This window comes from Etheostoma cragini, chromosome 7 (genome assembly GCF_013103735.1).
Source record: "Etheostoma cragini isolate CJK2018 chromosome 7, CSU_Ecrag_1.0, whole genome shotgun sequence".
Taxonomy (NCBI): Eukaryota; Metazoa; Chordata; class Actinopteri; order Perciformes; family Percidae; genus Etheostoma; species Etheostoma cragini.
In genome coordinates this window covers 18,183,079-18,197,188 of record NC_048413.1, presented here as the reverse complement: position 1 = coordinate 18,197,188, position 14,110 = coordinate 18,183,079, and the positions used below count along the sequence as shown (strand labels likewise).

Sequence of the window (14,110 nt, the reverse complement as noted above, 5' to 3'; positions counted from 1 at the left end):
TTTGGAAAAAGGCTGCAATGAAACAAAGAGTGAAAAATTTAAAGGGGTCTGAATACTTTCCGTACCCACTGTACATCTAAAAGGCTGGACACAGGAATTGTTTGCTATTATTGCTTGAAGCATTACTGCCTATTAATCTTTTGGTCAATCACTCACCAATAATCAACTTCATTAGTTAAGAGAAAACAACATGCATTGCTCTCTGATATATGACTCTGGTGGAATAAATCTTTTATACCCGCTCTGTTGCTGTATTTATTTGTTTTTCCTAATGGCTAAAACTAAACTTTCATAACTGAGTAGGTGGTGTCGTACCTTGTTGGCTACAGCATTGATGGCCAGAGTGGGGGATGCCCCTCCCGACATAATGCAATCCATTCTCAGAGACTCTGACTCCAGGCTGTAAGGAGTTGATGCCTGAAAGTAGAGAACAGAGGACTGAAACCAAGGATGGAGACATAAAATGAATCCTGGCTTCCAGTTATTCACCAGCAATAAACTTTTTTACAGAAAACATTTTGATATGTCAAAGTAAAAAAGCACAGGTGTGAAGAACCACAAAAAAAGTTATCTTTAAGTTAAGCAATGTATAGTATAGTATGTAGTATTTCCTTTAAGTTAGTTTTCAATACACTGATAAGGAAATATTTTTTCTTGCATATTAATTAATGTGGATAAGTATTTCAAATAAGCTCTTCACTGATTGAAAATATGCACAGTTGAGTAACAGTAACAAATGGTTATGAAACATTTCTGAAAGCTGCAAGTTCATGATCCTGTACTGAGCCTCCTGAAACACTGCTGTGCCCCAGGCCACAACTACGGAACTAGTTGAGGCGCACTTCATTTAAATTGCCGGACACTCAACAGCCTGAAAAGTGGACACATTACTTGCACTTGATAAGATAAATCAACCTGTCCTCATGCATTGTTCAAGTATATAAATTGTATTCAGCCGCAGTTCATTTTCCCCTGTCCTCACAAAGAGTTAAAGTAGGGTTAACTGACTCTGGGCAATAGAGGAGTCATTCAAAGATCTATGAGGAGCTAAATTGACGCCTGCAAAGTGAAAAAATAAAAATAAAAATGAGGACAATGTTTTTTTTTTCTTGTCTGACTCCTTTCAGGGTTCAAGAGAGCTTGCCCGCCTTCCCAAACTGCTTATAGTAAGAGGATTGGTTGGTAACAATGCAGTATTTAATTTATGATAAACTCCAAGTGAGTCGGGTTGTCCGTTCCCTGGTGGAGGCACTTAAAAAAGAAGACAACGGAGAGGTGAAGAGAGGAGTGAGGAAGACTCGAGGAAGAAGAGGAGCGAAAAGGAAGAATAGGTGGAGAGAAAATCGAGTGGTGAAGGACAGATAGGCAGGCAGACAGAGAGGCATGCAGGGAATGAAAGAGAGTGACGCTGAGGGCTCCGGAGACGCAGCTACTAAACTAAGTGTACACTGCCTGTCTACACATTTATACAATGCATTTATGCAGCTGACGTTTAGCCTTGCTGTCAACTTGAAATCTTTTTCATTTGCACAGCTGCTGTTATTAAGAGACTTCAAAGACTTCGACTGCCTAGGTGCAACAAAACCCTTACGAAAACAGTGCAACCTATTCAGCCCACCTTTCTTTTCAAATGGAAACACTGCTTTAAATCTTAGCACTGAAAACCTTGCTGTTTCTCCTTAGCCCATGTGACAGCCCACAGTGTCTGCCAGCAGTGCAAGTGAGGCGTACAAAAAGGGGTCGAAGGGCCCATTCGTGTAAGACGAGATGACAAGGCTCTGAATTAATTAATGTTTGTAATATTTAAAAAAAAAAAAAATGGTGAAGAAAATATGTCTAGCGGCAGCCTCAGGGCCTTCTGTGGTAATTAATTGGAACGCAAGCCTAGAATACTCTCCCTTCTCTCCATCTTACTCCTTTTACTGTTTTCCCTCCTTCCCCTTGCAGCTTGAACTCTTTCACTGCTCTGTCTACCTTGATGTCTTTTTTTTCCTTTTTTGCGTCCTTACTTCCACACTTCTTTCTATTGTTCCCCCTTTTTTTAACCCCCCCCCCCCCATTTTCTTTGTCTATTACCTCAATTATTTTTCCAATGAGCAACTGCGATTGTGCACTTTGCGGCTCCATGCCTGTCTGAGTTCCCCGGAGAGGAGAAGGCTAAAGCAGCAACACGGGCAGAGAGGGGGAGAGACAGAGGAAAGATTGACAGACAAACAGACGCATGGAAAGATAATGATCAAGATACACAAACAGTGACGGAGACAGAAAAGAAGGGAGATGACCAGCTGTGCTGCAACATGATGAAAGACTCTGCAGGTTTTAAATGTAACAATAGACATAGTCAGGTGTTCATCCAGAAAAACCTCCATAGGTAAGCAGCTGGGTACAAAGATCTACAGTATACAATAACAAACATAATGGTACCTGCATACTGGAATTAAAACTCCCATTTAAAATATACGCTCAATTGGTAGATTGACCTTGGCTGAAGGATAGGTGGTCATACTACCTGAAGCTAAGTGTTGATACCGGTTGAGTAAGGGTATCAATACTTATCATATCATAACATGATTACTATACTTAATTATTATCTCTGTGCTACTTTCTGTGGGCCATGTGGTCGTGACAACTCTGCAGGTATAATAATATAATCCTAGTCTATATCTACAACGTTCTACTTTCAGGATTGCTCCATTTCCTTAAATTCCGCCAAATGTTATTCCTTTAGGCCGGATATCCATTACCTTACCTTTTCTTTCTGTTGACATTTTAAACTACGGTCGATTTATGACGATTTTGCTCCCCAGATCTCTGCATGGTAAATCGAGACAGCTAGCTTGTCCAATCTGAGTTTTCTGTTGCAAGACTGAAACAACATTTGAACATTCACATGTTCCACCAAAACAAACACGTCAGGGTTGTCCTCTCCTTAGAGCCTCTGGCTCAAACCATTTGCCAATCGACTTAAATGTCACCAGTGTGCATTTGTGGTGCACAGCATCACGTCTCTCTATTTGCGGATGCTGTTATGGTCTTTTTGGAGGGCCCCTCTCAATCTCTTCGTCCCCTTCTGTCCCTGTGCGGGGAGTATGGTGGCTTGTCAGGCTTTGGAATTGGCCGGCCGTGGTCTGCATTGGTACATTTGAATTATTCTCCTCACAGTTCGATCATCCCTGCTAACATGCCCCATGTCCATTCAGGCTTGTGTCTCTGTGGTTGGGATGGGTGTTTTATCCAGGATTGACTTTGTGAGGTCAGGGCTGCGCCTTTCCCCTCCTTCGGGTTATTGGCACATCTGGTTATTTGTATTTTTACTGAAGTATTGAGATTCAGTACTTCCTCCACCACTGGTGCTAACCAACTGTAACACACTATTTTATCATACAGAGACAGACAGAGTAAAACAAATAAAATAAACAGTTGTAAGCAGGCTGATGGTGATAGAAGACCTGCAATACATCATGGAGCTCACTGCTTTTGTATTCAGATCCTCAGGTTGCTGATTGAAGCAGCATTCTGCTGGGTTGACGCAGGGTTACATATATTTATAGCCTCGACCGCTGTCAATCAATTTTCCAAAACCAATTTTCATTCCTGCTTCTTCGTTCTCACATCTATGCTGTAGCTTGTTCCTGCTGTTTCTGTGGCATCTTGAAACTGTAAACCCAGGGGCCATGCGGTCAACATGTACAAACCTCAATTCATTAAGGGAAATTGGGTTTGTATATACATGACATTGTTTAATTGAGACGGTAAGCTCCGGTTCTCTTGTGGCACATGATACATAAAAAAATTACATATGTGCTGGAGACGGGTATTTCTAACAGACACAACCACGTTTTCTAGTTTTTCACCAGCAGGAGAGGTCCAGTAATAAGCAGTTCAATACCAATCAAATTGCACAAAACAAACCTGGTATCAATGATAACCCTGCCTATTCAACTCGGCACAGAAAAAAAGGTGCATAATTGAGGTCATTGCTATTTTTGTGGCTTTACAGAGTAATAATTACACAATCCTATTCAAAATCTGACCAGGTCTTTTTGAGGTATGATAGATGATTAGAATGATAGGGATTTTGCAAACAAGCACAACATGCAGCAAGAAAGATTAATTTGTACTAGAGTCAGGAATGTAGCTGGCCATGTAGCTGTAGATGTAATGTTGCTCTAAATAAATTTGCAGTGTCAATTTGTGAAGCGTGGAGTCGGGAGTGGTTGATACTTCCCATAAACCATACTTTGCACAGTCACCAGATCCTCTTGGCTTTTCACTCGGTATATCACTGATCTAGCACATAATCTTACACCCTTTTAAACCTATGTGCCTATGGTTAAGACGTGACCAAAATTGGGTCATTACATCACACATAGCTGCTAGCTTGGTTGTAGACACTGTTTACCTGCAAGTCTATTCTGGCATCATTATAGGCCACTATCACTATATAGCCATTATATAGGCACATTTCTGTAACATCTCAGTTAACCAGAGCAGCTTTTTCTCAACCTATGTTTTTTTCGCTCATGTACCTCTGGACAATGCTAAATCATTTGCCACTTTGATAAGTGTTCAAGTTCAAGTGAGCTTGATAATTAAGAAATTGGAATATAACAAAACAGAGGTGATATTAATGTTTTGTTTCCATATTCCGACGTTCCACTTCCGAGACTGCTCCACATTATAAGGTTTTTAAAGCAACAAGCTCCCCATTCTGACTTGGTTTTAACATCCGTCCTGAGCGATCCGATCACAAGTCGACAGCTTGACTTGCGATCGCATCTCACTTCCCCGCTCCTTATGCAAATAAACACAAACGTAATTTTTGTTTGCATATAGGCTTGATGTGTTTGTTTAAAAGGGCAGTTGTTACTTTCACATAAATCAAGTGAAAAATGTAAAGGCGCTGCCCACATTCTGCGTGCAGACCATAGTCTGAAGACGAAGTTCCTTACAGTTGAGTATATGCTAGGGTTGGGTACCATTCACATTTTTATCGGTACTTTACCTCCGTAACAAAAAATAATTTCAGTTGTAAAAATATATATTTCACCTATACTTAGAGCTGTCTACTTGTGATCCAATCACTCCAATCACTCAAGACGGATGTTAATGCCAGGTGGAAAATGGGTGTTAAGTGTTAAAAGGAGGGTTTTATAAGGCATAGCAAAAGTACTTACCCTTTCTCCAGAGCGTGGTCTCTTCTTTGGTCTGCTGGGTACTGTGTCTTCTTTAGGATTGGTGTCTATGGCCCAGTACGAACCCTGGAGAAAAACACAGAGTTAAGCATTGTGGTTGATGGAAGCTGCTCTGTGATTTTGTACACAGATTTTAGTTTTTGAGTGCTATGTTGGTTTAGGTACATTTTTTAAATTCTTTTCTGGCAATTTAATTGTACTGTTGGAATATTACCGCACGTCATTTTTTAGACAAGTAGATGAACCAAATAAGAGAAATAAGGAGAGATTGTGTTTTGAATGTACAATCGAGATCTGAAAGGCAGCAAGTAATTACAACCAAAAATAAAAAACGGCCTATTAAATGTAGTGTTGAATAAATGTAATTAGCCGTTTCCCACCCCTTTTAGTCAACTTTATCAATTTCCATAAGGTAAACTATTTTAGTTGCCCATGCACAGTGACATTAACAAGAGACACAGGTCAGACAGGTCACGGTAGGCAACATACGAAAGACAACTAAATCAATCAAATCAATTACAGATCTAACCTAACTTTAATCCACTTGTTAATCCTGTTCTTATCATTGGCAGTAATGTTGTTACCTCAACATACAACAGCAAAAAACAAGGCTGGCCACATTTACAGACTTAGAAAAAAAAATGAAAGCTTCTTATTGCCCTTGAAGGACATTAATTTCTTTCCAGACTGTCTGACCAGTTCAATTTCATGTTATTATGAACCCCCAGATATTTGCATGAGTAAATAATTTTGGCCCTTAAAGGTGCTCTAAGCGATGTTGGATGACGTTACTTCTTGTTGACGTTTACTCATTTGCACTTGTTTAGGGTGGTTCATTTGAACAGAAATAGTATATTGTTCATTAAAGTGTTAATACTTTGGGCGCCCAGATCGCTCAATTGGTAAAGCGGGCGTCCATATATAGAAGTTTACTACTTGACGCAGCGAGCCCAGGTTCGACTCCAACCTATGGCCCTTTGCTGCATGTCATTCCCCCTCTCTCGCTCTCCCCTTTCATGTCTTTAGCTGTCCTGTCAAAAATACAGGCCTATAATGCCTGAAAATTAAGCTTAAAAAAAAAGCAACATCCATCCCATCCTTTACAACATTTCCATTTGTTTTAGATGTATCTCCTCCTTTAGTTGATACTCTTAGGTTTATGTTTCCCCTTCGCTTCCACCCATTTAAGCGTTTTCAGTCCCTCTAATGAGGGCAACAAGTGTAATTAAACAGCATAAAGTGCAGAAGATGGATCTTCATCGCATCTGATAAAACCAGTGTATCTCTTTTTCCAGTTCTGTATCCAATCAGTTTTCTGTGAGTTTAGTTTCCCTGTGGTGCATGCTTCCTTTTCTCAGAAGATCCACTGCAAAGTCTTTTGATACACAATGTTAAAAAGACAGCAGACTCCAAAATAAAGACAATCAATGAGAGAAAAGGACATCAGTTGCTCTTAGGTCCTTGGATTCCTCCCGGTCTGTTTTTTTTATTTTTCATTCTACCTCCCCAGGTAGGTCCAAAGCTACAGACTTAATTCAGGAGGTCAATCTAGATCTAGGCCCACACACACACACACACACACACACACACACACACACACACACACACACACACACACACACACACACACACACACACACACACACACACACACACACACACACACACACACACTGCTCCTCTCTGAACATCTAGCCTCCCCGCCCTCCCCCTTCCTTGCCTCTTCTCCTCCCCCTGTCTCTCAGTCCCACATCAGTGAACAGTACACAGCCAATTAACGTTAGCACATGCATGATTTAGCTTCTCCCCTCTCTCTATGGCTTCAAACAGAGCTTGTACATCCAACTTCTCTACACACAGATGACCCCCCTACAGACCCCATGCTGAGGTATCGACAACTTCGATCCATGGTGTGAATTAAGGTGCTGGTCAGGTCGAAGTCAGGCTAATCAGGGGGGAGCTGCTCTCTTTGTGTCTTTGCAGTCTATATGCCTCTACTCAAGCCCAAGAATTTTGTTTGAATTATTTAAACCTTCTTCCCCCTAATTCATTTTTCAATGGCTCCAAATATCCCGGCAGCCTGAAGAAACTCCCTCCTGCACTGAGTTTTGAGTGCGCCATAAAAAGTTTTGACTTGTCGGTTTTTGTAAAAGTGGTGGATTGCTTCTCACATTAACCCTGTGAGCATTTTTTTTTAAACTGTGTTAGGGCAAGCTTCTCTGAACAACTGTAATTGTATACTTGCCCCATCTGAGCAATTCCTTTGATTCAGCACAAACAAGGAGTTGAAAATTTGTTGTTTTCAAGCTGGGACTGCTATAGCAGCCTGGCCAATCTGCTTCCCAACCACAGTAGTAGCAGTGATGGAACATATCAAAGTTTCCTCTGATTGTGTGTATGCGTGTGTGTGTGTGTGTGTGTGTGTATGTGTGTGAAAGAGATAGTGAAACGTGGCCTAATAAGCATAACAGATGCGTGAACAGCCTTGCATCTGAAGGAGTGTACCTACATATACTTATTATTCATTACTCTCTGTACCACATTATTACTTGGCAGAATCAATATCCGAAGAACCGCAGAAAAAAGAGAAAGCGGTATTAGGCATTCAGATGGTTATGGAGCTACAAATTGCTTTTAAGTTCAGAGACACTGTGTGTGTGCTTAAGTGTGTGTGTGTGTGTGTGTGTCAAAGAATCAGAACAGGTGAGTGTAGTCTTTGATTCTTTGGGTGCACTTATGCATATATGTGCACACATGCAGCACAAGGGCGAATAAACACGTAAACAAGTTACAGCCGTGGCCGCTGCCATTTTTATAAGCTTGCTAAAATAGGCTTGCATGCTCATTGTGTTCAAGCAGAGCTTTTCCGTCGCATTACATTGTTCAGGAAATACTTACTTTCCCAGGGTCGTCTTTGGAGCGAGGCACTTTGAGAAAACACTTGTTCAAGGACAGGTTGTGTCGTATAGAATTCTGCAGGAAGAGACAGACAGCGAGAAGGAAGGGAAAGGAGAAGAAATCGGTTGTTAGAATAACTTAAAACTAAACCCATTTTTCATAACAAGAAAATTATATTTACAGTTACATTATTATTTAATCAACTGATTCTGGTCCCAGTCTATAGTGTTCATTACAACAGCACTTTGTTTTCCAAAGAGAGAGATTGGAAAGGACAGGACCCCCAGACGGGTCACAAGATAAATCTGAGGGATCACAAGATAAATGAATGGATAAGAGAGAATCAAAAGACATTTCTTCTACACACTTTAATGCTGAATTTTCACTGCAAGGTTCGGCTCAACCTAACTCACTTTTGGGACCAGGTGCTTTTTGCTAATTCGTTTTCCACTGCAGATAGTAAAGCCCCCCCAGTGAAGTTGGGATTCTCAGCTGATCGCCGTAGCGAGACCACGGGAAACTGCCATGACATCATCTGCAACATGACATTTCCTGGATCCTTTCATCAGAAACAATGTCTGCACTTCATCAATTGTACGGCGTAGGTCTTTGGGGGTTCCATTTTTTTTATATTTATCTGGAGGTGAGTAAATTAAAAACATTGTGGTTGCTATTGACAGTAGCTTGGCTATTTAAAAATGGCAGGTTATGCAGGGTGTCCCTAATAGTGCTAGTGACAGTTCTCTGTAACCAATAAGTGGTCTGCAGTGATTTAACTCCACCTTCTAGTAACGGTTCAGCACGCTTGGAATCTCGACCAAGGTGGTACCAAAACAAGTACCAGGTGCGGTCCACAACTTTTGTTAGTGGAAAACAAAAAAAGAGCCAAGTTGAGTAGAGCCGGGCCATACCATACGGCAAAAATATGGCATTAGTAATAGTAGCAGAGCATTCTTCCACTTTCAAATGTCCACCATGTGGAGTGAAATGTGAGTTGGGCCGCAGATTTAAACAGATGTAGTGATCCAAACTAACGTATCTGTTGTGTCCGACACACCACAAACTGACGGTAGAAAATGTTGGTTGAATGTAGACAGACAAACAAGACAGAGGGAGGCTGGGGCAACAATATGTCAGAGCAGTGGGGTGGGGTGTGTGTGTGTGTTTGTCAGTGTCAGCGGTCCCAGGCTGGGGTGCTCTGGGGTTGAATAAAACTTTAAATATGCAAATAACGTGTATTAAAGCTAAAATAGGGTTTTAAATTTGGCTTTGTAAAAACAAAACCATTTTTTAGTCATATAACAAATTAATCATTTTGCCAGTAATGAAGAAAAATTGACATTTTCACAGGTTGTAACACCTCCTATTGTGTGTGGGTGGGTATGTTGTGTACATGTGAAAAGAAGTAAAGGAGAAGAGAGAGAGAGAGAGAGAGAGAGAGAGAGAGAGAGAGAGAGAGAGAGAGAGAGAGAGAGAGGGAGAGAGAGAGAGAGAGAGAGAGAGAGAGAAAGAGAGAGAGAGGGCTAACCTGACAAGAACCTGTTCTCCCTTCAGGCTCCCGTTCTCCACTCATCTGCTGCTGCTAATTAATACCACTGGGGAGGAGGAGGGGGGAAGACAGAGGGATGGGAGGTATTTCTCTTCTCTTTCTCCTGAGCTCTCAATGCTCAACACTGGCTTTGTTTCTCCTACAATAACTACCTTCTCTCTCCGTCTCTAGCATTTCATAACGGCCTGGTCCACCTCTGCCTCGCCCTTCTCCTCCTGGAGCTCCAGCAGTTTTTAGGCTGCTCTACTTAGCGGGTCACTGGCTGCATGTGGCCGTCCATCAACCAAACACGCGACAGTCGAGTGATGAAAGAGGCAAGGAGGACTGCCACCAGCTTGGCACATGAAGGCAACCATCTGTTCTGAAAAACCTTCCTGTGGATGGGTGGCGTTGGATCACTAACATTGAGTCCGATCGTCACTTCAGCCGCCAGCCCCTCTAACTTTGCTAACCTCTATTTACTCTTTGTTAATTTTATTTATTTACACACTATTTTTGTATTACCCAAGCAGTTTTTGCACACCTGTGCACTACTTACATTGTCTGCATATTGCCTGTGTAGTTTAGAATTTGCATAGTATGGCACTTTTTGACTTAAGGAGTTTGTGTTCTCTCTTGGGAAAGGGGGGGTGTACTGAAAAGTTACCAATGCTGACGTTTTAAATCTCCTATTAGCCTACATTTGGTTATTTCATTAATTTTGGTAAATGTTTTCCCCTTATTGTGGAGTCACAGGCTGTCCCCCCACAGTACATAAAGAGTTTTAGGTGTTATTCCTAGGATGGTCTGGGGGAGGGGAGGTTGTTTTCGTCATCATATCCTTTCACCCAAACTGCATCTTTGTTCATGCATTGTTTATTTTTAATTAGATCAATGTGATAAAAATGTAGTTAATATAATAAAGCAAGACCTAGAATCTACTGCCAAGCTAACAGCTCTGTGAGGCTGTACTTTGTACTTACAGCAATGCATTGAGCTAAATGCTAACATTAGCACAACATGCTCAGAATGACAGTTCTAACATGTTGATGTTCAGCAGGTATAATGTTTAAAAAACCATCCATTAGTTGTTATGGTTAGTAAATTTGTCAATATCCCGATATATTATCACAAACTTTAACAATTGCATGCTGTTAAATTCCATTTAGATTTAATATACTTTGGGGAATTGTTGGATCCTTTTAAAATATAGTGTGTGGTCTAGACCTACTCTACCTGTAGATGTGTCCATCTAAGGACACTTTACAGGTAGAGTAGGTCTAGACCACACACTTAGGATCATTTCCACTATGATCATAATGAGGATTTTTTTTTCTAATATGTGCTGCAGGGAGCCTTTGTTGCATGAAGTCCAAACACAACATATGCACATCTCCACCCACACAAACTCTTACACAAACAAAAAACACAGAAAAAAAGTCAATGACTCATAAAATGGAACATAAAGTAAAAACTTGACAAACAACAAAAAAACAAACAGCTGCAAGGACATACATGTTTAAGAAAGAAACTGTGTGTGTGTGTGTGTGTGTGTGTGTGTGTGTGTGTGTGTGTGTGTGTAATTGTGCAGTGAGAGGGGAAAACTTCCACCCAGAAAGCTATACAAAAGTACAAATTCCTTCTTTCCTACATGTTATGGACACAGTAAAATCCACTCACTGAATGTGAATAGTCATCATCAATAAATGTACTGATTAGCAATGCTGCAAAGTAAGATAATGAGATTCACTGCTGTGTTCTCCTTTCCACCCACTCCTAACCATGCCTGATTAATGATCTTATTGGGCCAGGCTGGGGCCTTGCCAGTCCTGCCCAGTAGCTGATGGATCACACCGTCACGGCACCGTGTGCGAGTGTGTTTGTGGGAAACGTTGGAAGGACACCGACGAAGAATACTCCTTCAACAATATAACTTCGGCAGGAGAATAATTACATACATCACATAAACACTAACATTTGACAAAATCTTTTAATAATGTATGAAAAACATTGTATATTTTAGCTTCAAGTAAGTGTTTGACTATACAGACACATGGCTCACAGAATGTGGACAAAGTTTGGTTTAAAAAAAGATTTTATACATTTTATGGACTATGTTTAAGAAAAACTTGGGGCAATAATGAAACCTCATTCTTTGTGTTTCAATATCATTACAATGTTATTAAATAACAATGACATTGTAATTCACACTTTTGCAGTCAAAATTAATAGTGAAAGAATTAGCAAACTAATAACTATTTACTAAATATCTAATTAAATAACAACAGAAACTTTAAGTTAGATGGATTAGATGGATGGATGGATAGAGAAGGGAACGGAAATGTATTTACTTATACAATAGGAGTGTGTGCGTGCACAAATATGCATGTAGACGCTGTATATATCATTTTGAGTGTTAACTACAGTGCACTTGCAAACATTCCTTTTACATTCTACTGAATGAGTTCACTTCCCATAATGCCCTTCTTATTTTACAGTGACATTTTTAGAGACTGGAGACAAAAAGGTAAGTTGCAAAAAAATAAGACCAAACAACCATTTTTACACAGTTATTATTAGATATGAGGCTTTGTGCAGGCATGTGTGGTATGTACAGTAGATACTGTTTGTGTGTGTGTGTGTGTGTGTGTGTGTGTGTGTGTGTGTGTGTGTGTGTGTGTGTGTGGGGTAGCGGCTGCTGCTGCTTCTAGTTAATTTAGGGTGCAGCATCCTGAGCTTGAAGAGGTTAGTTATATAAGGTGTACTTGATAAGCATGGATGACTTTTTGACAAAATGCAATGTGATATAATGTGATGTGTGACAAAAAAGTCAGGTTTTGGAAACATGCTTTTGGGGGTGAGAGGAAAAACAGAGGAGAAGAGTGTAAGACTCCATGTGTGTGTGTGTGCATGTGTGTGTTTTCATACGTGGGGATCAGTCGGGGAAAGTGATCACAGAAAGGCCGACATGGTTGAAGAGGTACAGTATGTGCATGTGTTTGCAGATGAGGTAAGATGCAGGTTAATGGAGCCTGAAGGGTATTCTGGCAATAGGCAGGATCATTGCTGTGTGTGCGTTGTGTGTGTGTTGTGTGTGCGTGTGTGTGTTTGTATAGATACGCCAAGGGAACAGGTCACACAAAGAAGACTGAAGTTACATAAGCGGTAGGTTTGTAAGATTTGGGTCATGACAGCTGAGTTAAATACAAAAGGGGCAACAGAAGATGACATTTCCTCTAAACTGAATAAATAGACTTGAAACATTCCACATGTGAGGCAACAACACTTTCCTTTTTAACAAAACAATGCTGATTACACTGAATGGTTGGTTGGTAAAGTTGGTACCTAGGTTTTGTAGTAGTAACAGTCCCATTCATTTTCAGCATACACAATGTAAGGTGACTCATAGTTGGAGCACTCCAACTGTCTTGGTTGAATAAGCAGCTGTGCTAGAAAAATATCGGGCTCTTAAAACCAGTCAAAGATACAAGCCTGTGTGATTAAAAACTTAAGGTCAACTATGACTCCCAAACAACATTTCTGTGATAAACAAGCTTAAAAGGCCTTCAAAACCTTGTTTTCCTCAATCATCTTCTTTCTGTGAGTGATTGGATCCTACATGAACACGCTATCTATTCTGCCAAATTAATATCTATTTTAGGTAACATCAGGAAGTGTGATAAACAGGAACAAGTTGGAATTAATTAATCAGTAGTCAAGTTTCTATCTAAATTTGACTACATTTCCAGTAAATCAGCAAAAAGCAAAAAGAAAATTAATGAATTAATTCGGAATGAATATGCGTTTTCATTCACTACTTTTATATGAAATAAGGAGTTGTATACATTGAGACACGTGGTGGGGCTAATTCGCCACTCGGGTTCCATTACACGGCAAAAAAAGACGGCGCACTAGAGGACGTAAGTAAAACAGTGCTAGTCAAACCTTAAATTAACAAAACAATGTGATAAACTGGTTGGAAAAAAATTACATTTATGTTTCTGGGGCTGATCATCAGTGGCTGGAGAAAAGTATCTTTAGGTTTTTATTTCAAAATAATGTGGCTTGGCAAGCTGTAACAGACATGCTGGCAGTTTCTACTTAGCAAGGTACAAAAGAAACCCTTCATGTATATATGGTTTTCTGAATCCCTGCTCAACTGTGCATCTGCAGGGAGACTGAGGTCAAAGGGCAGGAGGTTTCCTGGCCAAGATATTAACCTATGGAGAGCCTATGGAGTTTGATGTGCATGCACAAATGCACACCCACACGGTGCGCATTCAGAAGCATCTCTCCTGGCCCTTCAGGATGAATGTGTTGTGCACCCGCGAACAAAATAAGAGCAACAGAGAAAAAAAGAGAGGATATTTGGTGATTTTATTAACTTTCAGCTGAACCCATACAGTGCATAAAAAGAGGGTAAAATGCGGTAAAGTTTGAAGGTAAGGCAGAGGAGAAGGAGCTGGGAGGTAGAGGAGGGGTGGGGGGG

At 40.5% G+C, this 14,110-nt stretch overlaps 1 protein-coding gene across 4 annotated transcripts in view; it reads right to left on the bottom strand.

Moving 5' to 3' along the window:
- Positions 1-14,110, bottom strand: part of LOC117948231 (forkhead box protein J3-like) — a 53,614-nt gene that overhangs the window by 19,273 nt on the left and 20,231 nt on the right. For all 4 annotated transcript variants that reach the window (XM_034877781.1, XM_034877780.1, XM_034877783.1 and 1 more), the window contains 3 exons: positions 8,094-8,168; positions 5,178-5,261; positions 316-417 (listed from right to left, as the gene is read on the bottom strand). In XM_034877781.1, coding sequence (XP_034733672.1) covers positions 316-417; positions 5,178-5,261; positions 8,094-8,168 — 261 coding nt within the window. The remainder of the gene's footprint in view (positions 1-315; positions 418-5,177; positions 5,262-8,093; positions 8,169-14,110) is intronic.